The sequence below is a fragment of the Pleuronectes platessa genome, chromosome 10 (assembly GCF_947347685.1).
Source record: "Pleuronectes platessa chromosome 10, fPlePla1.1, whole genome shotgun sequence".
In the NCBI taxonomy this organism is placed as follows: Eukaryota; Metazoa; Chordata; class Actinopteri; order Pleuronectiformes; family Pleuronectidae; genus Pleuronectes; species Pleuronectes platessa.
In genome coordinates this window covers 15,086,586-15,109,192 of record NC_070635.1, presented here as the reverse complement: position 1 = coordinate 15,109,192, position 22,607 = coordinate 15,086,586, and the positions used below count along the sequence as shown (strand labels likewise).

The window sequence follows — 22,607 nt, the reverse complement described above, 5'->3', positions numbered from 1 at the left end:
CTATTTCGATCCACACAGTGTGTGATTAAGTGTTTCCATAGAGGGAAAAATAGGGCAGAATGAAAGATATTTGGAAATACACCTGCTGGCTCTGCAGCTGTGCACCTCTGTCAGACCCACCTCGTGTGTGTGTGTGTTTGTGTGTGTGTGTTGTGTGTGTGTGTGTGTGTGTGTGTGTGTGTGTGTGTGTGTGTGTGTGTGTGTGTGTGTGTGTGCGCGTTTGTGTGCACGCGCAGCATTCTGTTATTAAAGCTGCCACTTGTTACATCGTGAAAAGCAGTATTTCCTCCTATATTACATTTGTTGTGAGTTCAGTACTTAAGTTTATGATGTTAGCACACAATTAACAACACACATTGACAGCATGGTTGTAATATATGCTCAACCTTAACTTAAAGTATTTATCTGTACTATGATTGGGTAATTAAGGTATATTATTATTTAATTTTTAAACTGTAAATAAATAAATAAATACAAAAATTAAATTAAATTAAATTGAAAAAAATAAAATAAATTAAATTAATCCGGCGCAGTCCACTACTGTGCAGGAAGTGCGCGGTACGCTTCTATGCAGGATGTGCGCAGTTCTCTTCTGCGCAGGAGGTAAATAATAAAAAAAAATATATATATAAAATTTTAAAAATAAATAACAAAATAAATAAATAACACAACATAAATAAAAAGTAAATTTTCCCCACTGTCTAACTTTCTGCAAATTTTTATAAGAATTTGAGCATGTTAAAGCCCTCAAAAAGCCAATTAATTTGCCTGGAAAATAATAATAATAATCCTTACAATTTCAATAGGCTTTTCTGTCTGTCAGTGCCTGTCAGTGCTCGGGCCCTAAATATACAATTCCTTACCAGCTGTTATAGCATAGATTTTTCGTTTTTAAATCTCTTTCTTTTTTAAATCCGTATTACTCACGACAGAGACAACACAACATAAATGTGCAAAATCTAAATAAAATATACAAAAAATAAAAAATAAAGAAACAATTCCCACAATATTTATAAAAAAAATCACTTTGTTATAAACTGTTGTATTTTCCATTATTTTCTGTTTTAAAATCCCTTTACCTTTTTTTTTTCATCTTCACAACAGCGATTACACAACATCAATATGCAGACTTAAAAAATCCCTAAAGAGAAAATAAAGAAACCCTTTCAATGCCAATGGATAACACAAGTTCAAATAAAATATTAATATTCTCACTGCCATAAACTCTTATATTTTTAACAGCTCTTTATTTTGAAATCCCTCTCCTTCTTCTCTGCTCTTTTATCCGCCTCGCGTGACGTCACGCGCCACCTGTGGGTGGGAGCAGGTATGACGCGGGACTAACTGTGTCGGCAGGTAAGAGACAAACACTGGAGACTCAGCTCCACACGACTTTTCCTTCACTCTCCTTTTCCACGAGAGAACAGGACGCGCGTGTCTGAGCGGTGCCCGGGTTCGGTGCTTCTCCTTCGGGTGTGTGAAACGTGCGAGTCGCTGGAAGTCGAGTCACCTGGGGGAAAAAACCTGTGGGCGGCAAAGAGACGTTTCGATTTTCTCCTGTTGAAACGGAGGCACAGGGAAGTTTTCTCCCCCGAGACTTCCGCGGTTTGCTCGCTGGACGAGTTGCCTGCAGTGAAAGACGACCGCCGCTGTTTCCTCTTATGCGGTAAGTTCACAATCTGGTGAGTTAATTGAAAAACGGATAAAAGTTGAAGGAGGTTCGGTGTGAAACAGTCCCCCCCCCCCCGCTCATTTCACTGGAGGCCAAACAAGCTTCCAAGGGCGCGACGAAATGGCCCAAAACATTATCAGGCCAGCAATCAATCCAGCTGGTCTGGTTTATTTACATTCTGCTTTATTTAAATTCTGAGGGTAACATGGGAACTTACTCTACTTCACTTAGGACTGAGTGTCTCCTACATGAATGCAGACTGTTTTCATTATACTATGGTGCCTTTGATGCTGCAAACACTTGTGTGGCAACAACAGGGGCAGTTTTACTTTTCATCTGGCTATTATTTCTACATCCTGTCTGCGTGTCTGTCCCTCACCAGGTCCCTGGCACTCTGAGCCATGCCTGGCCACAGCACAGGGGCTCCCCAGGCGTCCCGCCACCACAAGCACCACAGCTCCGGCTCCAAGGCAGACAAGTACAGGCAGAGCCGGACGATATCCAGGGAGAGCCAAGAGTCCTACAAGGATCCTCATGGGGAGCATCTGCACGAGCCCCACGCCGACCACTCCCGGTGTCCAGAGAACAAGTACGTCCGCAGCAAGGGCCACGCACGAAACGGCACGGCCCGGGGCTCTGAGACTATAGGATTTATCCCTGGGTCGGCAGACAACACGCCTGCCACCAGACATGCCTGTGGCTCCTGTGCCTCTATGGGCTGGAGCAGCTGCAAGGCTCTTATCTGCTGTGTGCTGACCTGTGGATTTTACGGCAGCCGGGAGCCCTGCCTGCCTGTTAACGAGAGCTCCACAGACAATCCCCCTAAGATGAGCAGCGAGCCTCACCCCACCAATCGCATGGCCGTGTCCAACCCCACCTGTGGCATTCCTCTGGAGTCCAGCAAAGTCACCAAAGCCTCCAAATTGCCCACGAGTGACAGCTTCCGCTACCCGGATGTGCGCATCGCAGGCCAGACGGTCAGGTATCCGGTGGCCGCCCCCAAACGGACCCGTGCGCCGGGCAGAGGGGAGAGCGACCGGCCGGTCAGCAACACCAGCCTGTTGTCCCGGGACGACTACGACCTGGACGACCTGAGCGACACGGGCACAGACATTGACTCGCTCATCACCAAGAAGCTGCTGGAGCTGTACGCCCTGCACCAGATCGACCAGCTGGCCAAGTGCACCTCGGACTCGTCCTTCTCGCGCAAGACCATCGAGATCAGCGAGCTCATCTACAGCATCGCCCAGGATTACAACCTGGAGGAGCAGGAGGCCGAGTGCAAGCTGGTGCACGGGGTCATTCGCATCAGCACGCGCAAGGGCAAGAGGAACAAGAGCCACCAGTCCACGGGGCAGCGTCCGAATGGGAGGAGCGACGGGACTCTCCCTGACAGTGGCAACGAGACCATGACCAACACCTTCATTAGCAGTGACTGTAAGAATATTAGTTAAACCAGCTAACACTAATGATTACTGCTGTTTAAGTAGTTATACAATGTGACACCCTGGCTATTCGCCCCCTCCAGGCTGCAACCCACTAGATATTCCGATCACCTCACCCGACTTCCTTTAATGACTCATGGCGTCTGTTGGAACGCTGCTGAAACTCCTTTTGTTTGGCTTGTTCTTTTAAACCCTGATATGCCCGGCATTTTGATGACCTAATAACAATCAGTTAATCTGAGGCAAGCTGATACAGGCACCTGCTGTCTCCTCCAGCATGTTGCACAATAGACAGGATGAACGGATTATTAATCAAATCAGGATGTCAGGTTGTCGAAGCTCCTCGTCTGCTTCATTCCGCCTGTTTGTTTTGTCTCCTGCTGCAGTTCCAGAGGTGAAGGTGTCGGAGCAGACGCCGTCGGACGAGCTGGCGAGGAAGATGAGACATTACAGCGGGAAAAGTGAGTACATGTGGGAGTTTCCCACATCGGAGGCGCAGAACCTTTTGCATCTTCCTTTTTGAGTGGAAGAAAAATAAGCACATCCGAATCTTAAAGTTGCAGCGTGTGGATTAGAGTGACATAAAGTGGTGAAGTTGCATTTTGCAGCTGAAAACCTCTCACCTCATCCTCTCCTTCCAAACATGAAAGGGACCCTGTTGTAGACCTCAGTTGTTATACAAACTCAAAGGGTGTTTAGTTTGTCCCCCCCCCCCCCCGATGTTATATTTCAATAACAAGGGCTATCTAGGGTAAAGAAAACTACAATTTGTATGATTGAGATGAAACACACTTGTTGAAACATCACTAGCATTATTGTATATTCAATTTCTGTCACTAGATCCCTTTCACCTAAATCTGACAGACTGGACCTTTAATCGTGTTTATTGGGCTCACGGAGTTACACACTTCATTTTGTCACGGTCACTGAGGTATAATTACCACCTTACCTGTGAGTGAACCAGTATGTGAGGCTCAGTCCTTGCAATCCATTGTACCTGCTGCAGCTGCAGGCATTTTCTCACCTGCTCTCTGCTTTCCAGTAGCATACCACTCTTTAAACATTGAAAGCCCCGCATTCCTTTCCTTTTCTCTGCATATTACAATCCTGCGCTCATTAGCTACCTCCTCCCCTCATCTGCCACCTTACACCAACCTATAAATCTGCCTCTTTCTTCCCTGCAGCTCAGCGGTCACGCTACACACCGCCTGCTAAAAGCTTGCAGATCAGGTCACATTAAATATATGCCACATAATGTCCCCCCTGGTTTGTTATGTAATTTTAGCAAATAACTTGGGTTACAGATTGATTACCATACGGCTCTCTCTCTCTCTCTCTCTCTCTCTCTCTCTCTCTCTCTCTCTCTCTCTCCTTTTTTGTTGTTGTTCTGCAAAGAGGCTGCTAAAAGGAAGGAGTGTCCTGTTACCTGTCCTTGAATGAGGGTACACCACATTGTGTTTCTACAACTTTCACATCTTGGCCTCAGGATGCGTCAACTTCCTGGAATAAACTCCACATTTAAAACCTCACCTTGTTTGCATGAAATACTTCGTACTGTATGGTGCTATTTTTGCTCCTCGAAATCTGCTTTCGGGCCTGCACTGAACTCCAGATAATAATCTCTAGACGGGTTGTATGTGATAAAGCAAATGTTGAATTTAGAGGCTCTGGACATTGTCCACAGTTTCTTCTGCCAGCCCCCTAGTAAAACACAACAGGAGAGCCATCAGAGGATTCTGTGTGAGTTAGCCGGCGTGTTGATGTCCCTTCTACCATGCAACACATGCAAAAAGGAGAGGGAAGGTGCCATACACAAAGAAGATCTAGCTGAAGATATCAAGAGAGCTTTTGGTGCTAATGGCCAATGCCAGTGAAGATGTGCTGCAAACAAAACCGTGTGATCTCTGCAGCAGAATTTACACAACGATTTCTGTGTCGTTGAATGCGTCTGGGCGGAGCATCTCCTTGTTTGTTGTTCACTTGTCCAGCCATTCTGGAAGTGATGATTGCTAACATTGTTGTTTGGCCTGGCTCAGGTTGATTCCTTTGAAAAACAAACATACAGATAATTTACTTCTTTGATTATCTGGTTATCTGAAAGACAACACAAACAAATACATCGGAGGAAAACACAACAATTTACTCGACAAGTTTGCCACCCCTTGGAAAAGGAAGTTGCCGTTTAACGTGTTGGACTAAATATTTTTGAAATGTTGCCAAATTGCTGCTCGCTCTATGACGCTCACGCTTCACTTCAGGACATCAACTTTTTCTTCACCTCTCTAAAAGCGGTACTTGCCAGTGGCAGTACAGCAATTGCAGTTTTATTTTGGTGAATCTAATTTAATTAAAAAACATGTCGTATCGTGCTCGGCGATTTTCTGCAACATCAGCAGCTTTTCCGATGCTAATATCACTGTAGTAAAATCTCTTAAGTACTTCTAGGTTTCTTTCTGTTTTTAGTGCATTAAAACTTGTATTTTCTCCCGTAGCGTACTCCAGCACCACCACAGCCTACTCACCCTGCCACGAAGACACCAACTCTTCAGGCGCTCCTCTGCTCCTCTGAGGCGCAGCACAGACGAACAAGTACCTACGCTGTCGGGGGACGTAGGCGTCACGATGGACAATTGAACCCCTCTGCTGTCATTTATTCTGTTACTGAGCGGAGCAGCTTCTGGGCTGTTGAACTCCTCCTTTTAGTGGTCTAATGTTTCGTTAAAATTCAAGGACGTTTAATCTTTCCAGCAAATATGCCACTGAGGAAACTTCTTTTTGAATGCAAGGAAAGACAAAGTGTTTATGTATTAGTACGCAGTATTTTGAGCTGTTTTCAGAAAAAGAGACGTGACTACACTCCATGCAGTCTTAGCAGTCAATGTAACCGTCCTCATTCTTGCCTGTGGTTGTTTTTGCAAGCCGCTGCCAATGCACCGTACATGCAGGTTTATTGACTCCTGCCATTTAGACTCCTTAGAGGCATGTTTTGATCTGAAAACTGAGTTGTTAAGCCATATTTTTTTGGGATGTAAATATTTTTAAAGTCCATGTTACTTCCTGGGCTGTTAAACCATGTGTAGCATTTGGCCATAGCTTTTTTTTATTCTCGAGATAAGTGCTGTTTTTAACTAAATAAAATCTCTGTGCTTGTTTATACCTTTTCAACTGTATTCGTCAAGGAATTACATCCATCAGCCACAACATTAAAACAGGTAACTGGTTATAATGTTGCTGGTTTATCTAAAAACATGCTTGAGAATTAACTCTTTCAAAACAGCCTGTGGATATAAATGAGCCATTACATTAAACCGGTTTCCTGATTTAATGTTGTAGTTCTGTCACCTTGTTTGTTTTGTCTCTCTACACAAGCTGCAACATTATTTATACATTGTCTAATTAGAGCTGATGCAGCTTTTGTTATCATAAATGATCTTATTTCAACGAGTCAGATTCACAGGAGAGGTCCTTAAGTCTTCTTTTCTTCTTTATCTCAGGGATTACTGTTGTCGAGCGCTTCTCCCCAAGGTCACTTCGTGCACCAGGCTGCCTTTTTCCGCCCTCAGCAAAAGAAGGAACTCGTTTGGCTGGTTCTGACAGAAAGGAAATAAAATCCGGGGGTTTGTCTTTGTCATTTATTGCAGAGGGAAGAAGCAGTGCAGAAAAGCAGCCTGATTGAGACTTTTACTGTGGATCAAATGCAATGAACTGTATTTTAATCCAGTAACGTGTTCTTCAAGATCACCTCACTCTTATAGTAGGAAGCCTTCAGACGACAGGTCTAATGTGGTTGATCCAAATATCTAACGCACATATTTAACACCGATAACACAACAACTGTAATTTACTTAAATGTAAATTGCTCCACTTTCATATTATCAGTCGGATTATATTTAGATTGCTTTTCTAATTCGCAGGAATATGTAAGTTTTGTGCAGCAATGTCACAACTTCCGCCTGAAAACCTCCTGCAGGACAGAACAAGTTGCACAATGTGATTTGGACAATAATAGGTAAAAGATTTTCCCACTCATCTGTAAGAAAAACGATTTCCAACCAGCAAAACCCAGTAAACTGAAAATGAGCTGTTTGTCTGTGTTGTTCTTCACCGAAAAGTTGTGATAGTAGATCTTCTGTTGTGTTTGCGTCGAGTCGCAGTTAACCTGTGTAACCCCGTTTCCACTGGCTCTCTGCCCCCACCAGCACATTCCTGTTTTACCTGTATGAGTTGTCATGTTTAAAGTCTCACAGTTTCACAACGAGCATACCACAAGCCAGGTGAATCAAGAGGGCTTGTTTGTGTATCAAATACAGCCTGGAGCTTTTTCTGAAGCAGCAGACCAACATTTTTAGGACACCCGGTTCAGCAGTCAACTGCTTCTCCAACTGTGATTGATTGTTTAGTGTAGGGCTTTCATTTTGGTAAATGGTTGTGTGTGTGTGCGTGTGTGCGTGCACGTGTATGTGCGTGTGTAGAGTCACGTCCTAAAAGGGAGTAAACACATGGTTACTAGTAACGTCCACAAGAGGGAGACTAAGTACAACTAGAGAAAAAAACTGCTTTAAAAATTACAATGCTGCAATATCAGTGGTCAAAAAGTTCAAGTGATTGGATTTTTAAATGGGAATTTGGCAAATGGAGTTTAGCAGTGTTTCCTCACAGGTAGAAGGTTCCCAGGTCGAATCCCTGCTTTGTTTGCCTGGGTCTTTTTGTTTGAAGATTACATGTTCTCGAGTTACTCAGGTTTTCTCCGGGTACTTCCTCCCACAGTTCGAGGAAGTAAGTAATTGTGAGTGGTTCTTTGTTGTCCATATATGTTGACCCGGTGATACGCTGGTGTCCAGGGTGTACCCCGCCTCTCACCCACTGTCAGCTGGGATCGGCTCCAGCTCCCCCTGCCACCCTCAGAGGATCAGCAGTATTGATAATGCTGGGAGGGATTTTATCTATATATAACAATGAAAGCACTTTACGGTTAAAGTCATGGAGCAATTCACACTAATACACATTTATGAAGCACTTTCTTTAAGTGTCTTGCCAAAGGACACTTCGGGCATCTGGACTGGAGGAGATGAAAATCAAACCACTGTCTGGCCTCTTAAATGGACGACCCACTCTACCTCCCGAGCCACACTCGCCCTGTTTACTGTACTGATCAGTAGGAATCAACAATGTTAAACAAACGATTGGCTGCACAACATGTCAGTAACAACAAACAAGGTGTTTAAACAGAAGCAAAGAGCTATTGTCAGGTGCTTAAAACAAATATTGTTTCAAGTTTGGCTCCTTTGACAAACACTGAGACAGGACTTCACCATTAAGTTCGTGTAGAAAAATATATTTATTAGAAATGTTCTGTAAAGGCAGGAAAACCTTATTTACAACAGTGACGTAAAAACAGAAAGTCTTCAACATGAGAGACAGTGAATGACCCGTCTGCAAAGTCACATCTTTGCTCTTCAGCTACTTCGTCTTTTCACACTGCCCTAAAGTGACCTCAGCTTCAGTGTCATTGGGAGAAATTCATAGTTTCAAGCTTCGGATTTCGGTCAATCCATATCGTCTTTATCACAAGTGCTTTTCTGTCAGACTTTCATGAGGGAACCGCTGCTGAGTTTGGTCAATAGAAAGGTTCAGCATTCACTCTGTGAGGAACTCCCCCCCCTCCTGGACGGTTCCCGCTCTTCTATCTGCAGAAGAGCATGTCGACCAGCAGCTCCAGCAGGTTGGCCTGGCCTATCACGGGCCGGAAGAAGAGTTCAGTGATGAGGCTAGGCGTGATGCTCTGCAGCAGGGAGGCTGTGAGGAGGATCCGAGCGAAGCGCTCCTGGCCGGGCTGGATGAGCTGGACCACCTCGCTGAGGGCGTGCTGGGCCTCCTGTTGCAGGCCTTCCACAAAGAGAGCTGCCTTTAGATCTGGTACATCTGTTGGTGGGAAAGACAGGGAGTTAGAGCTTTTGTAAGGTAGATTTTGAGAATGACAATTTCAAATGTTTTTGTGTAACTTCTTAAATATTAGTACCAAACAAACCTGGGTTAAATATCGTGGTGCCTTTGAGGTATGCATACTCCTTTGGACTCAAATCCAAACTCCAAAACTTTTTTAGGCAGGACTTGAGTTTGCTGACTCCGGCCATGGTGGGCTGCTCTCTGTCCGTGTCCAGCTTCTCCTGGCGGTTGAGGAGAATCTTTTTCAGCATACTGTCAGCGGGGGTGTCCGTCACCTCAAAGTCCACGTGCTCCTGGGCCAGACCCAGGATGAAGAGCGGTGCCCAGCAGCTCTTTAGCAGTGAGAACTGGTCATTTGGCGGCAGCTGGTTGAAAGCGGGTAGGTTCTTCATGAAGTGCACGGTTTTCACCAGAACGGCCGAAGCTTCTTTGCAAATCTCCAGAGGCCTTTTCAGGCACACAGTCCGCCGCAGCTCACAGTTGCACCTGTGAGGTACTGAGTTGTAGTTGAAGTTGTTGTCGACGGCTTTGCTGTTCTCCATCTGACTCAGGATGTTGTAGAGGATAGGGTTGGACAGCCTGTCGCTGCTGGCCGAGCAATGACATCCGTTATCCATTGTACAGCTCGTAGAGATACTACTCAAGGTGCGTCCTCTCAGAGGATGAGCCGGTGACTTCTGCTGCCGCTGCCTCCACTCGTCCGTGTATTTATACGACCCACCCACCCTGCTCCGTGGACCTTGACTTGTCAATATAGCCTCAGTGAAAAACAACCGTGTTCTCTGCCAGGTGACTAATGGAATAACCCTGGGAAACCGATAAGATTTTCTCAATGAAGGGGAGCTGGTGGAGTAACGCCTGGATATCAATAGGGCTGGGCCTTATCTTGTTACCGGTGTCATTAACCCAGGCAGTACCAAGCCACCAAGGACTGCAGAGGTAATCAGCCCCTCGCTGTGTCCCTGCACTCTGCCAGCTCACACCTGGAGAGCTGGAAAGAGGCCAGAGCGGAGAGCGGGGCATTGACCTGTCAGTTAACTCCTCTTTTTCTTACTGTAATCCCACAGCAGCACTGGCAATCATGAAAAGATAATTGTGGTTGAAGGTTGTTGTGACAGTGCTCAACACAACCTCTTTTCATTTACATGCTTTTGTTATTCATGAAATGATGTGGTTAAAACCCATGTAACAGTAAGTAAAAGGAAAATTTATAACTTTTTTTTTTTCTTCTTAAATTCAGTATTCACTGTTCTGTCACAATCTCAAAACCTCATCCCAGCCCCACTTTGATCCCGATCCTCCAAATTCATTGGTAACAGGGATTCAAAATGTTCGATGGATCACGTCTTGGATAGTTTCCACTTTCCTTGAACGGTGGACCGATATAGAAAGTTCTTATCTGTAAATATTGAAATACTTCGTCAGGAAGTGGATACTTATGGTCATGTTGCTATAAACAGGGATTGACATGAATCTTTACAACTTTTTATGATTTTATTAATTAGCAGTAGAGAGGTTCATCATCTCAAGCCTGCATAAATTATAATGACCCGTGTCCTGCTGTAGTGCACGTTCCATTTTACAGGTGCTTGTGGGCTTTTATATTTTTTACCGATGCCAAGAGATCATGTCTTTCTCCCCCCCCCCCCCCCCCCCGTCTGTTTAACTGTTGGTTGGTTTATTTGCTGCTGAACAGATTTCCATGAAGCTTGGTGGAAGTGGGGGACCTCGGTGAGGACAAAACAAATTACAATTTCTGGATGAAGGGGAAGATCCTGGGATAATTTTTCTCTTTTTTTTACGTTTTCCCAAATTGCCCATAACTAAATGTTGATGAGAAAATGCAGGAAACTGATATCTATGAGTGTGTGAAATTTGGTGCAGCTTGATATAACTGCTGAATTTCCACATTTCAGTGATAAGTTGTAATACATTTGCTGCATGGTTAAAAAAAACTGAATATTATATGCATCAGGTTACAGTGATGTGGAGTCCAGATTTGTTTCACTTTTTTTTACTTTGGTCTTGAGGACAAAATCTGAAACCAGAGAATCCAGGGGACTTCAGTTTATGGCGTCTGTAACAGGTGGTGCAATGTCCTGCTCGTGTCATTTAAGTGAGTTTATCCTAATTTATGATCGCCTCTGTGCCTGGCACTGAGGTTTGAGACTGATAAGCAGATGACTTAATTGTTGTCACAAATAAACATACAGCACACATTCCACTACACACTCCTATAATGTGTACATTTAACTCTATGAACCTACAAAGACATTTATCACATTGTATAGTGACAGGTGACTATTTATACCACATCATGCTCTTTACTTTGAAAGCTGCACAAGCCAAGAAGCTGCAGAGGAAGATGTGAACCACAGAACAGTGGAGTCAAGGTCAGTCCCTGCGGTGAATGACTGCAATAAAGAGATTACATGCCAGACAAAACTGGCAGCGCCAGTCACCGAATGTTTGTTTTACTCCGTCATTCCCTTTACTCATTCTTTCGCAGGTTACTCCAGTATATGTCTCCCAGCCTCATGTTCCCTCCTGGGGTGATCTGACCATGATACACCCGGATTTATTATTCATGGGAGATGTGACACATCCATAATTACAGGAGCTCAATCAAATGTGGACCACAGCCTTGAATAAAACAATGCATTCTTATCTTTGAGAATGTGGTACTCTCTGTGGAGTGACCTATAATGCACTCGGCCGCCCTCGGACATCATGAAGCGGGCTGACAGTTGTAAATGCTTGTGATAAGGTGTGTGTTTATAGAGGTTAGGAGCAGGCAGAGACGGACACGGAGGACAGACGCTTATCTCCGCCAAGACAGTAAAAATAAAATGGCCTTCATTCCAGAAGTGGAGCAACTGTTGTTTTTTCTGTGCTCAAGGAATCAAAAGCGGTCCGGCTCTGATGAAGTATGATGTAATGGCAGGCACCTGCTGTTATCATTATTAAAACACATATAAACTCTAAAAATATCTTACGGTATTTGGCTGTTATAGTATAGCAAAGTCAACGCCGTGTGAAATATATGTTTTGGACAATCACTGGATAACACATCCGTCCCATCCCCTGAAGCATAGTTTGCTTTTCTTGTCAGCTTTCCCACCAAATATTGACTTTGGTTTTTTCCTGTATGTTTTTTTTGTTTCCCCAGGTCATTGAAATCTCGGTGTGACCGTTTAACCGGTTGACCTTGACCTCATGCTAATACAGCCCAGGTTCATTTTTCACTGGGTCATTGACCCAAAGGGGATAGTTATTACCGCGGGTTCATTTCAATCCTCGAGGGGGCAGAAAAAAAAATCATTAAATTACAGAGGAGGAAAAACTGTTGGAAGTCATATCAAATGTTTATATGTACCTCTGTTAGGTTTACTATAAAAGTTATGTGAAAAGTTATATGTACATCTTGTAAACTTACAAGGACAATAACAGAAAACTCCTAGGCAGTAAAGCAGACCCAGATTGTTGAGCTCACATTTCTAAACAATCCAATTAAAATAATTTTCTCTGTCAGGTTTTCAGGATTTTTTTCTTTACTTTGTCCCTACAGTACCTCTCGAAGCACAACTGAGATGAACCTGAACACATGTACTCTCAGGGTTATAACCAAAAGATATCTGCAGCAAAGTGTACCCAGATCTATCAAGTAGTGTACAACCAGGTGGAATCATTGCTTGGTCAGACTTTTAGTGTTATTTTGTTAAACTTAAGTTAGATATCCCCTAATATTTTACTATCACAGGTTTTCAGTTGCAGATTGTTTTCTGCTTTGTGTTAAGAGACACTGAGGTAGTTGAGAAATTAGAATTGTTTTTTGTTAAAACTGAAATAATGATTTAGTAAAATAACTTTTATTTTCCAAAATCTAAGGTATACTATGTGTGTATGTTTGTATGTATGTATGTATATAGTGTTATTGTATTGGTACTACAAATAAATCAACCATACAGTTTAATTGTGAAGCTGTATCTTAGTATATTAAGGCCAAAAGCTTCAAAGCAATGACCAACAACACTGACTTTTGGTAGATGTTTTAAAAGATCTCATCTCTTCCAGGGTAAATACTGATTTTTTTTTGTAATCTGTCTGTGCTGGAAAATTTCCCATGTAACTTGGAAGTGATAAGATACAGTAGGTCTAGACATTTTTAAATGTTTTTAAATAAAATTTTCTTACATTTCAGAAGAGCTCTGAATAGTTTTTATCTTTCATTACTTTACAAGCACTGGTCAAATTTGATTATAAATATAAAAATAACATTAAACTAATTAAAAATGTAAAGTCGAGCTGCTTTCATCACAATTTCTTTCATTTTCCACACATGACAGAAGGGCTGTCACTAATGCACAGTAAGTGTTTAATATGGTTTGTAAAGTGATGTCAGGGTCCAGACACCCGACTCTAGTTTTACAGCCTATTACTATCAAAACACTATGATAAAAGCTGAGGTGAAGGCTAAAGACCTCGCTGCTGCTGGGTCAATGAACTCTGACTGAATATATCATGGTTGTGTCTCTGAAAGACATGATGTAAAAGATTTCAATAATGAAAAATACAGTTTAAAAAAATGATGGTCTTGTCATGGTCAGTGAGAATAAAGAGCTTTCTCTTGTTTTGTTTTACAATGGATTTAAAACTGAGTCTGAGTGTTTTTTATTTCATTTGAGTCTTGCAGTTTTGTTTCTCCATTTAACTTTGACTGTGATCAAAGCTGCAGGATATCCCACTGTTAATGATCTATCAAGTGTAATGAGTCAGTTTTCAGTTTTGGGAAATTGTCCAACAAAGGGACTACCTCCACTTATAGGTACATCCCATTTTGTCTCTTTTGTACCACGATTTTTTTTAGATTTGTGTTGTCAGAGAGCTGAGTGTGGGTCTGACACTGTGGATGTGGCCTGTGTATGAGACTACATTGACATATGAGAAACTTTAGCAGCTTAAGATCTCATCCCTCTTACAGTGCTTGTGATCTCTGCAAGCATATATCTTGGAAATCAGGGGAATTTTTGTTTGGGTCTGATTGCCATAATTCAATTAAGAAGACAAAGAAACAATGGTGCACATAGATATAGTAAAAACTACTTATTGATTGTTCGGGGATATAGTTTCACACTTGATATGACATATTGTTGTGAGAGATAAAACCATACAGTTTCTTTAAAGATCTATCTGTGCGTCTTTCATTAGGAACTCCTCTGTGTTTGTTATTTTTATGTGAAATGTATGAGAAAAAACACAGAAATAAACAACCATGACGAATGGAAGCGTATACATACATAGAGCTATACAGGTGCCATAAAGGTAATAAATATGAAAAAAAGACACAAACCTAAATATGGAAAATATAGAAGCAAATAATTAAAAAGCTAATAAATGTGCTGAAAAATAAAGATAAATAAATTAATTTATTAATATAATCTAATATAATCTAATATAAAATAATCTAATCTAATCTAATCTAATCTAATCTAATATAATATAATATAATATAATATAATATAATATAGTATCAGGAAGCGGATGTGACGTCAGTTCTGTAGTCGCACTAATGACGTATGACGTCCCGGTGATAAACAATCATGGCGGACTGTGAGAGAGCAGCTGCTGTGTATTTCGCCGTCAGTAATATTCCTGTAGCTTTTCACTCGTCGGACCTGAGAAACTATTTCTGTCAGTTTATAGAAAGCGGTGGTTTCCATTGTTTCCACTACCGACATCGGCCGGTGGTGCTGAGAGAAACCCCCGAGGAGGGAAGCTCCGGCTCCGGGTCCACACAGACCGAGCAGCTCAGTGAAAACAACCCGGAGAAGAAGAAGAGGCAGGCGGCGGGGTCGTGCTGTTGCGTCGTCTCGGTTCAAGGCAAAGACGCCGACCGGTTCGTCAAGATGTACGCGGGGAATCACTGGATCAACTCGAAGGGGACGTGGCTGTCCAGGCGCTGTGTTATCAAGAGAGTCAAAGTGACGCACGACACAGGTTGGTGGAATGTGTGATTGTTTAAAACTTGACTGTGTTCGACCCTCAACACGAACAAGAAGAAATGACCCATCGTGTTGCCAAAGATGTCCCCTTCTTCAGTTGTGCCTCACTAAAGAGACACTCCGTCCATTCTACACACTTGTTCTGTGACTCAGGAGCTTTTACCCACCTGGAGGAATCAAACAATTTGATCACACCTTGTAGCCTGCAGTAAAACCTGATGTGATTATGGGATGTGAAGGAACAAGTGTACAGGTACATCAGTCCATTCTCACCTACAATGAGGCAGTGTTAGTAAGTATCTTACCAGAGGCTTAAGATAATTGTGTTTTGGTGAGAACTTGGTGTACATGAGTCATATCTAAGAACATAATATCACTATATATATATATAATATGCATTCAATTGATTGCTGACAAATTGTTAACCTATCCTCATCCGAGTTGCTGCCCTCGTCTACCACATCCTCCACCAGTGTGCCGATCATTATTGGCTGGAAAGACGTCACATAAAATGTGATGTGTAAAAAACATAGGTTCAGTATTCATCATTACAAGCATGTAATACAGACGTAGATCTATCTATATATTATTATACAGAAAATGATAACTACTAAATGATGAAATTACTTGTTGAACGTACAGAGGGCGTAATTATCGTACAAACACGATAATTATTGTACTCCTGGAAACACAGTTTGGACTTTTCATCAATTATCTACACCAATTATTATTTGAGGTTTGCTGGAGCCAACATTGGGTGAGAAGGGGGGTGCACTCTGGACAAATCGTCAGCGTATCACAGGACCAACATAAAGCAGATGAAACAACCAATTACGCTCACATTCACAACTTGGAGTCAATTAAGAGTCGCCAGTTGACCTTAACCCAATCAGCCTTGCACAATCTTTGGACTGTGGAAGGAAGCCGGAGTTCCGGGAGAGAACTGGGGGGGAGATCCCAACAAGCTAGGATAATTTGGACTATTCTTTTTGATTTCTGTTTTTGGGACACCTTGATCAATAATGAATCAAGCCTATTGCAAACTACGAGAGCTCAAGTTATTATCCTGAAAGTGCCTTGGTATTTATGAAGTAATTATCACCGTATCATATTTTTTTCACTTCTTTCAGATGATGGGCCATTACCCTACAAAACAAAGTACGAGCAGCGGCACCGTGTTTCATTAACGGAGCGTTTTACAGAGGCTGACCTCAAGAGCTTGCCCGAGCTGAACCCACCCTCTCTGATGCAGAATGGGAACGTGGGCACACCGGTGAAAGTGTTCCTCCAACTCATCCAGTCCTGCCGACTCCCTCCACGCCTCATCAAGAAGCTGGGTCTCGTTTTCCCAAAGACCAGCTCCAACCGCCGTTATGGCAACGTACCTTTCCAGTATCACAACACCCGCACGCTCCCGGCCACAGAGGAGACCATATTCACAGCTGCTGGACATCAAATATCTGGTCCAGGCACTTTTGCTGCTCGACGCTTGAGACCAGAGGCTGATTCAGAAACAACAGAGACTGATGAGCTGCAGGAGGAGGAGGAAGAGGAGAAGGAGGAAGAGGAAGAGAAGGAGGAGGAAGAGACGGAAGATACACAGTCTAATGCAGATGATGTGGGTATACGTTTATATCCATCAATAGTAATTTATTGTATATGCAGAGATGTACTGTAGGGCTGGCTGAGTTGTCATCAGCAGCAGCATCATCCCCTTCTCTGAGGTTTGCCGTTTATTGGTTACAGGATGATGACCGCTGTGAGGAGTGGGAACGACATGAGGCTTTACATGAAGATGTCACGAGCCAGGAGCGATGCAAAGAGAGGCTGTTTGAGGAGGAGATCGAGTTGAAGTGGGAAAAGGGCGGATCGGGCCTGGTGTTCTACACCGACGCTCAGTATTGGCAGGAAGAAGAAGGAGGTGTGCAAAAATAGACTAATCACATGTTAGACATGATCAGATAAACAGACTCAAATCAACATTTATATGATTTATTTATTTTCACTACATTATATGAAGTGTATTTTTTTGTTTACCATTTATGTCACTTTGTCTTTTTAGATTTTGACGAACAAACAACAGACGACTGGGATGTCGACATGAGTGTTTACTATGATCAAGGTATGTCACGTTTGCTATATACCTCCTATCACCTTGATCAAGAAAGGAACCAAACACTGTTATTGTTGCAGAGTCAGATTTACTTTAGCCCGGCTCTTCCTCTTTCAGAAGGAGGTGACATGGATTCCCGTGACTATGTCCGGATGCGGTATGAAAATAGGCTGAGGGATGGTCTGGAAGATGATTCTGGATCCAGTCAGTCTATCGGCAAGTTTGAGAGGTTCACAAAGGTAAGTCAGCTCGCCACTGCCTATAATCTGGTCCAGTAATTCTTCTACTGTCTCTATGAGATATTTAATTTCTGTGTTTCCCTTGGGTAGGGCTTTGGCCGTCGTTTGATGGAGAAGCAAGGCTGGAAGGATGGTGAAGGCTTGGGGGACAGTCAGACAGGAATCTCTGAAGCCCTGGAAAGTGAGGGCCAACGTCCCAGCTGCAAAAGGGGCTTTGGGTGAGTGCTGACACAAAAAAGTTGGTTAGCATGTTTTGGTATGTTGTAATGCATTGCTTTATTTATGATTTTGTATATTTCCATTTTTCAGGTATCACGGAGAGAGATTGTTGTTACATTCTGGGAAAAAGGCCAGAAAAGATTTCCATATAACTACGCGGTATGATAAACCCAAAGACATAGACGGGGGCGACACCTTGCTGAGACGGCACCCAAACACCAGTATGAAGTACAGAGGCTGGCAGCCGGGTGGCATCATTGGACCACGCAAATGACGTTAAATACATTATTATTTTGTATAAATGTATTTTATTATGAATTTGTTTGCCTTTGATATTAAAACTTGTTTCAATTAATTTGTCTAACTTGTGCTGAGTCTGGTTACTATTTATATTATTATTTAATCTAATAACAAACATTTTATTTCACTGCACGTTTCGAAATACCCAAGCATACATTACAATACATCAAAAATAAAGACGTGAATAATTGAAGTCAAAACAAGTGTTAAAATCAGATTAAGAGAAGCAAACACCCATCAATACAGCATGTGCCACAAAAACAGTAAAACTAAGATTTAACTCAAGTTAGTTGACATAGCCACCTAATTTTACATTGAGGGAAACAAATTATGATAGTGCTTCAAACTTGTATGGAAATGTATATACTATATTAAGTACATAAAAAGTACAAGGTTTTAATATTGAATTAAGTTCAATCACCCAAATCTTTTATTATTGTGCTCCGTATTAAAATAAGAAAATTATGCTTTTATTTTGGTAACGTAACCCGGATGTGCTTCAGCTTAAGCGAATCTATGGGCTAGCGAGCGTGTGCGCATGCAAACAAAACGGCGGTACGTGAACATTACTCATCAGTATTTATTAAATTCACAGAAGTGAGATTATAAAAATGTAAAGAAATTGTTGTTAGCTGTTGTTTCCGTTTTATTTAGTAGCACGCAGATATTTCATTAATGCTAACATGCATTACGCAGCTAACTTCCTTTATGTGAACTTTCTTGAGTGTGTCAACAAACTTTATTGAGATTTATTGACTCTTCGGTGGATATCCAGGTGAATAAAGGTTAGAATTAACCCGTAGTAATTTTACAGTTGTTTTATGCCACTGCCTGATGTGACTTTCGCAGATAACAGTGAGCTGGATGCTCGTCTACATCCTGGTCCCCTCTCTGATGTGAACCCCTGCGAGATCCAGTCCACTTGATACCGGAACCATGTCCAGTCAACCTGGAGCCGCCCACTCTCTGCGGTTCGGCCAGGTGGTCATCGGACCTCCGGGCTCGGGTAAAACCACCTACTGCCGAGGGATGCAGGAGTTCATGACTTCCCTGGGACGTAAGGTGGTGGTGGTGAATATGGACCCTGCCAACGATGGGCTTCCATATACCTGTGGTGTGAATATCTCCGAGCTGGTCACTCTGGACGATGTGATGGAAGAATTGAAGCTCGGCCCCAACGGGGGGCTCCTCTACTGTATGGAGTATGTGGAAGCAAATCTGGACTGGTTGGAGAACAAGCTGAAGGCACACGGTGACTGCTACTTCCTGTTTGACTGTCCTGGACAGGTGGAGCTCTACACCCACCAGACCTCGGTGAAGAATATCTTCTCACAGCTGGCCAAGTGGAACTTCAGGGTGAGCTTCAGATGCAGGCAGGGACGAGATGGATCTGCTGAGGCTTAAAATGATGCTTTGTGTATTCGATTGTTATACAGGTGCTTATTGTGAACCGTATTTCTTCTTTTGTTGTTCTCTCCCACATTGTACCTTCCTCCAGCTGACATCAGTGCACATCGTGGACTCGCACTACTGCGCTGACCCAGCCAAGTTCATCTCTGTGCTGTGCACCTCCCTGTCCACCATGCTGCACGTGGAGCTTCCCCACGTCAACATCCTCTCCAAGATGGACTTGATTGAGCAGTACGGCAAACTGGGTAAGAGCTTAGGGCGTTTATAATTGGTTTCAGCTCAGTCTATTTGGTTGGTTTGTTTGTCACCACGATTACACAAGAACTACTGAACAGATTTCCACAAAGCCTGGGGGAAGGATGGGACAAAGGCCAAGAAAGAACACAATAAATTTGGGCATTAGTCTCTTTCTTTATCATTGCAATATAGGGTGTTCCTTGACATTTTGACCAAATCTTTCATGGTTCCTGAAAAATCCAACACATTTAGGGGACTGATATCCAGTGTGAAAGTAAAATTTTATTTGGTGCAGCCTGATTGTATTTAAGGAGACTGTTGGGCCTTGGCTGTGGTGTGCAGTCTACTGAGTACCATTCAAGTTGATTTACTGATTAACTTATGAATATTTTAAGGTTCAAACATAATGTTATGTACTGTGGTAATATTTAGTTTTTGTTTTGTGTATCCTTGTGCAGCCTTCAACCTTGACTTCTACACAGAGGTCATGGATCTGTCTTATCTCCTCGATCACCTGGCTGCAGATCCCTTCTTTAAAAAATTCCATCGTCTAAATCTAAAGTTGGCAGAGGTCATAGAAGACTACGGCCTCGTCTCCTTCGTGCCTCTGAATGTCCAGGTATGAGGGCTGCTTTGGAAACCTTTATTGTAATATATTGAAATAAAAGGACCCACAGTTACTCTGGATCCAAACATTTCCTACTGCAGGCTGAACTAATATTGCTACAAGCCCACTGATTTGCCATCTGTGGTTCAGTAAATAAAGTTAATTAAGTAGATTGAACAATTATGTAGAATCCACAGGGGATTTCCTGATTGAAAAAAAAAGACTCAGAGAAGTACAGATGCCTTCTGACCTTATAGAAATAAAACTAATGCAATAGAATCATGTAGTTATATAGTTATTACAGGTATGTGATTGACCTCATTTACAGCAGATTGTATATACGTGCTTCAGCTATGTCTTGACACATAAACACAAGCCTGACTATCTGATTAAAATGTGGTATTGCTTAGTGATCACCTTGTTAAACTTCTGCTTTGAGTGAAATACATTTTTTTTTTTTATCACAGAGCCTGACCAGCTTTAGCCAACATTGCACTGACTCATGCTTTGAATGCTCAGTTTCTGCATCTAGAAGTAAAAAAAAGCTAAAATAGCTGACAGATTGTAAGTGCTTTCTCAGAGTATGATATTTTTTTCACTAATTTAGGAAACTTATGTCATAAAAGCAGATGTAGCAGCAAATATTTCAAAAGATTTCATCACCATATCAGTCATAATCACGAGTCTCTTAGCTTTTCAAACTGAAGACTGGATCAGTTCCTGCAGATGGATTGGACTGGTGAAAGGGAGCGGACTGTCTGCGTCTTCTTACATTATTTCTTTATGGAGACTGATAGGATCCTGTGCTGGTCCAGAGACACGAGTCTAGACTGCTGGATGCACCATCACTGCATATGGGACTAGTAATTTATTCAAATGGCAGGTTGGCACTTGGAAAATGCAGCCTTGATGCATTTCCTCATCATGTCTTCTACTCCTGCTAAGTTAAGCAGCCACTAGTTACCTTGGTTACCGCTGGCGGTTAACACTGCAAATTTAAAGAGCAACATTTTTGACCTTGAGAGACAAGATGCTAAACGCTGAAGATTAGAGTTCAGGTGGTCAAAATACATTAAATTTGCCTACTCCCATATTCTAAGATTACTGGCAATAGCTCCTCCATTTCAACTGTCATTGCTGCTCCCTTCATTTCTATCAGACAATATTCTTTATGTATATTTTACACTATTATGTTAAAAACTGTCCCTTCTAGTGTTGTTAATATATTAATTTTGTTTATGTGTTCAGCTAAATGCAGCATTTATTGTACTTCTGTCGGTCCTGAGAGAGGGATCCCTCACATGTGGTTCTCTCTGAGGTTTCTACATCTCCCTTTCAATTGGGGGAGGGATGGGGGTTGTAGTTTTTTTCTTACTCTTGTTGAGGGTTAAGGACAGCGGATGTTGCACCTTGTTAAGCCCTATGACTCTACTTTGTGAATATGGGCCATACAAGTAAAATCTTTAAGAAAAAGTTGCATGACCACAACATTTTCCAAATCTTTTAGACGAATGTGCCTTAGTGCAGCGGCAACACATCAGTTACTATGCAGAATTATGATCGCTTTACTTCTATATCCTTTACATAGAAATCAGAAGCAAAAAGCACATGAGCAAGGTTTCAGTGAGAGTTTTTTACTAAATATTGCGTCAGTGGGTATTTCCAGTAGATTTCTACAGGGAAAAACCCTCCGGAATAACATGCTTCTGTTTTCTGTGTCCAGGACAGAGAGAGCATGATTCAGGTCTTACGAGCAGTGGACAAGGCCAACGGCTACTGCTTTGGAGACCTGGAGGAGAGGAATCTGCAGGCCATGATGTCAGCTGCTGTGGGGGCTGACTTCCAGTTCGACTCGTATCCTTTCCTAATCACTGCGGTGACTCACTGTGACTCATCTGCTTTAAAATCAAACCCTAACATTCACAGGAGGCGTTTGAATAGAACTGAATACTCCTGATGTTTCTGCTAACTGAGGATGAACTAAGTTAATAGTAACCTTACAGTCTGACAATATATATTTTAAATTGTGTTATCTTGTCATGTTTTCCTTAACCGTTGACCTCCAGTACTCTCGGGGTGCAGGAGAGGTATGTTGAAACTAGTGGAAAGACTGTGGAGGAGGAAATGATGCAGCTGTAAGTCGATAAAGCCCAATTTAAAGGACATGACTGGTCGGCTTTACGGCACAGATATACCGGAGGAGTCTTGGCAACACCCATCTCATCTAGCCTCTCTTCCAGGGCTGTGGAACTACATTTTGGGCTGTGACTGCCTTAAGGTTGCACCACACTATCATAAAAGATCACACAGAATGCCTGAAAGGGAGTAAATACTCAACTTTGCTTTACTTATCAACTTGATTAATTGTTTTTCTGTACTGCTCTGTTTGTGAACAACAATAAAGGACATTTTCAATA

General features: G+C 42.4%; 4 protein-coding genes across 4 annotated transcripts; 3 read left to right on the top strand and 1 right to left on the bottom strand.

Annotated features, from left to right (window-relative positions):
• Positions 1-1,323: 1,323 nt before the first annotated feature.
• On the top strand, positions 1,324-6,442 carry kdf1a (keratinocyte differentiation factor 1a). Its single transcript, XM_053432619.1, has 4 exons — positions 1,324-1,666; positions 2,055-3,109; positions 3,504-3,578; positions 5,610-6,442. Exons 2-4 carry the CDS (start codon positions 2,074-2,076, stop codon positions 5,684-5,686), a joined length of 1,188 nt encoding a protein of 395 aa, XP_053288594.1. The 5' UTR covers positions 1,324-1,666; positions 2,055-2,073; the 3' UTR covers positions 5,687-6,442.
• Positions 6,443-8,441: 1,999 nt separating this feature from the next.
• nr0b2a (nuclear receptor subfamily 0, group B, member 2a) lies at positions 8,442-9,756 on the bottom strand. Its single transcript, XM_053433016.1, has 2 exons — positions 9,146-9,756; positions 8,442-9,039 (listed from the first exon to the last, which is right to left on the bottom strand). The coding sequence occupies exons 1-2, from the start codon at positions 9,678-9,680 to the stop codon at positions 8,801-8,803; spliced, it is 774 nt and encodes a 257-aa protein (XP_053288991.1). The 5' UTR covers positions 9,681-9,756; the 3' UTR covers positions 8,442-8,800.
• Positions 9,757-14,650: 4,894 nt separating this feature from the next.
• Positions 14,651-17,991, top strand: gpatch3 (G patch domain containing 3). The gene is made up of 7 exons (XM_053432559.1): positions 14,651-15,060; positions 16,196-16,683; positions 16,812-16,986; positions 17,128-17,187; positions 17,296-17,417; positions 17,508-17,635; positions 17,727-17,991. The coding sequence occupies exons 1-7, from the start codon at positions 14,664-14,666 to the stop codon at positions 17,908-17,910; spliced, it is 1,554 nt and encodes a 517-aa protein (XP_053288534.1). The 5' UTR covers positions 14,651-14,663; the 3' UTR covers positions 17,911-17,991.
• A 428-nt stretch (positions 17,992-18,419) lies between these two features.
• Positions 18,420-22,607, top strand: gpn2 (GPN-loop GTPase 2). Its single transcript, XM_053432472.1, has 6 exons — positions 18,420-18,491; positions 18,786-19,292; positions 19,435-19,591; positions 20,042-20,202; positions 21,914-22,044; positions 22,257-22,607. The coding sequence occupies exons 2-6, from the start codon at positions 18,873-18,875 to the stop codon at positions 22,327-22,329; spliced, it is 942 nt and encodes a 313-aa protein (XP_053288447.1). The 5' UTR covers positions 18,420-18,491; positions 18,786-18,872; the 3' UTR covers positions 22,330-22,607.

Excerpts from the sequence above, each read along its gene's own strand:
- gpatch3 (XM_053432559.1), top strand. The coding sequence starts at position 14,664 with ATGGCGGACTGTGAGAGAGCAGCTGCTGTGTATTTCGCCGTCAGTAAT. Across the intron at positions 16,684-16,811 it reads CACAGTCTAATGCAGATGAT|GATGATGACCGCTGTGAGGA; the intron begins GTGGGTATACGT and ends TATTGGTTACAG. Across the intron at positions 17,636-17,726 it reads AGCTGCAAAAGGGGCTTTGG|GTATCACGGAGAGAGATTGT; the intron begins GTGAGTGCTGAC and ends TCCATTTTTCAG.
- nr0b2a (XM_053433016.1), bottom strand. The coding sequence starts at position 9,680 with ATGGATAACGGATGTCATTGCTCGGCCAGCAGCGACAGGCTGTCCAAC. Across the intron at positions 9,040-9,145 it reads CACCACGATATTTAACCCAG|ATGTACCAGATCTAAAGGCA; the intron begins GTTTGTTTGGTA and ends TCCCACCAACAG.
- gpn2 (XM_053432472.1), top strand. The coding sequence starts at position 18,873 with ATGTCCAGTCAACCTGGAGCCGCCCACTCTCTGCGGTTCGGCCAGGTG. Across the intron at positions 19,592-20,041 it reads TGAGCAGTACGGCAAACTGG|CCTTCAACCTTGACTTCTAC; the intron begins GTAAGAGCTTAG and ends ATCCTTGTGCAG. Across the intron at positions 22,045-22,256 it reads GCTGACTTCCAGTTCGACTC|TACTCTCGGGGTGCAGGAGA; the intron begins GTATCCTTTCCT and ends GTTGACCTCCAG.
- kdf1a (XM_053432619.1), top strand. The coding sequence starts at position 2,074 with ATGCCTGGCCACAGCACAGGGGCTCCCCAGGCGTCCCGCCACCACAAG. Across the intron at positions 3,110-3,503 it reads CACCTTCATTAGCAGTGACT|TTCCAGAGGTGAAGGTGTCG; the intron begins GTAAGAATATTA and ends CTCCTGCTGCAG. Across the intron at positions 3,579-5,609 it reads GAGACATTACAGCGGGAAAA|CGTACTCCAGCACCACCACA; the intron begins GTGAGTACATGT and ends TTTCTCCCGTAG.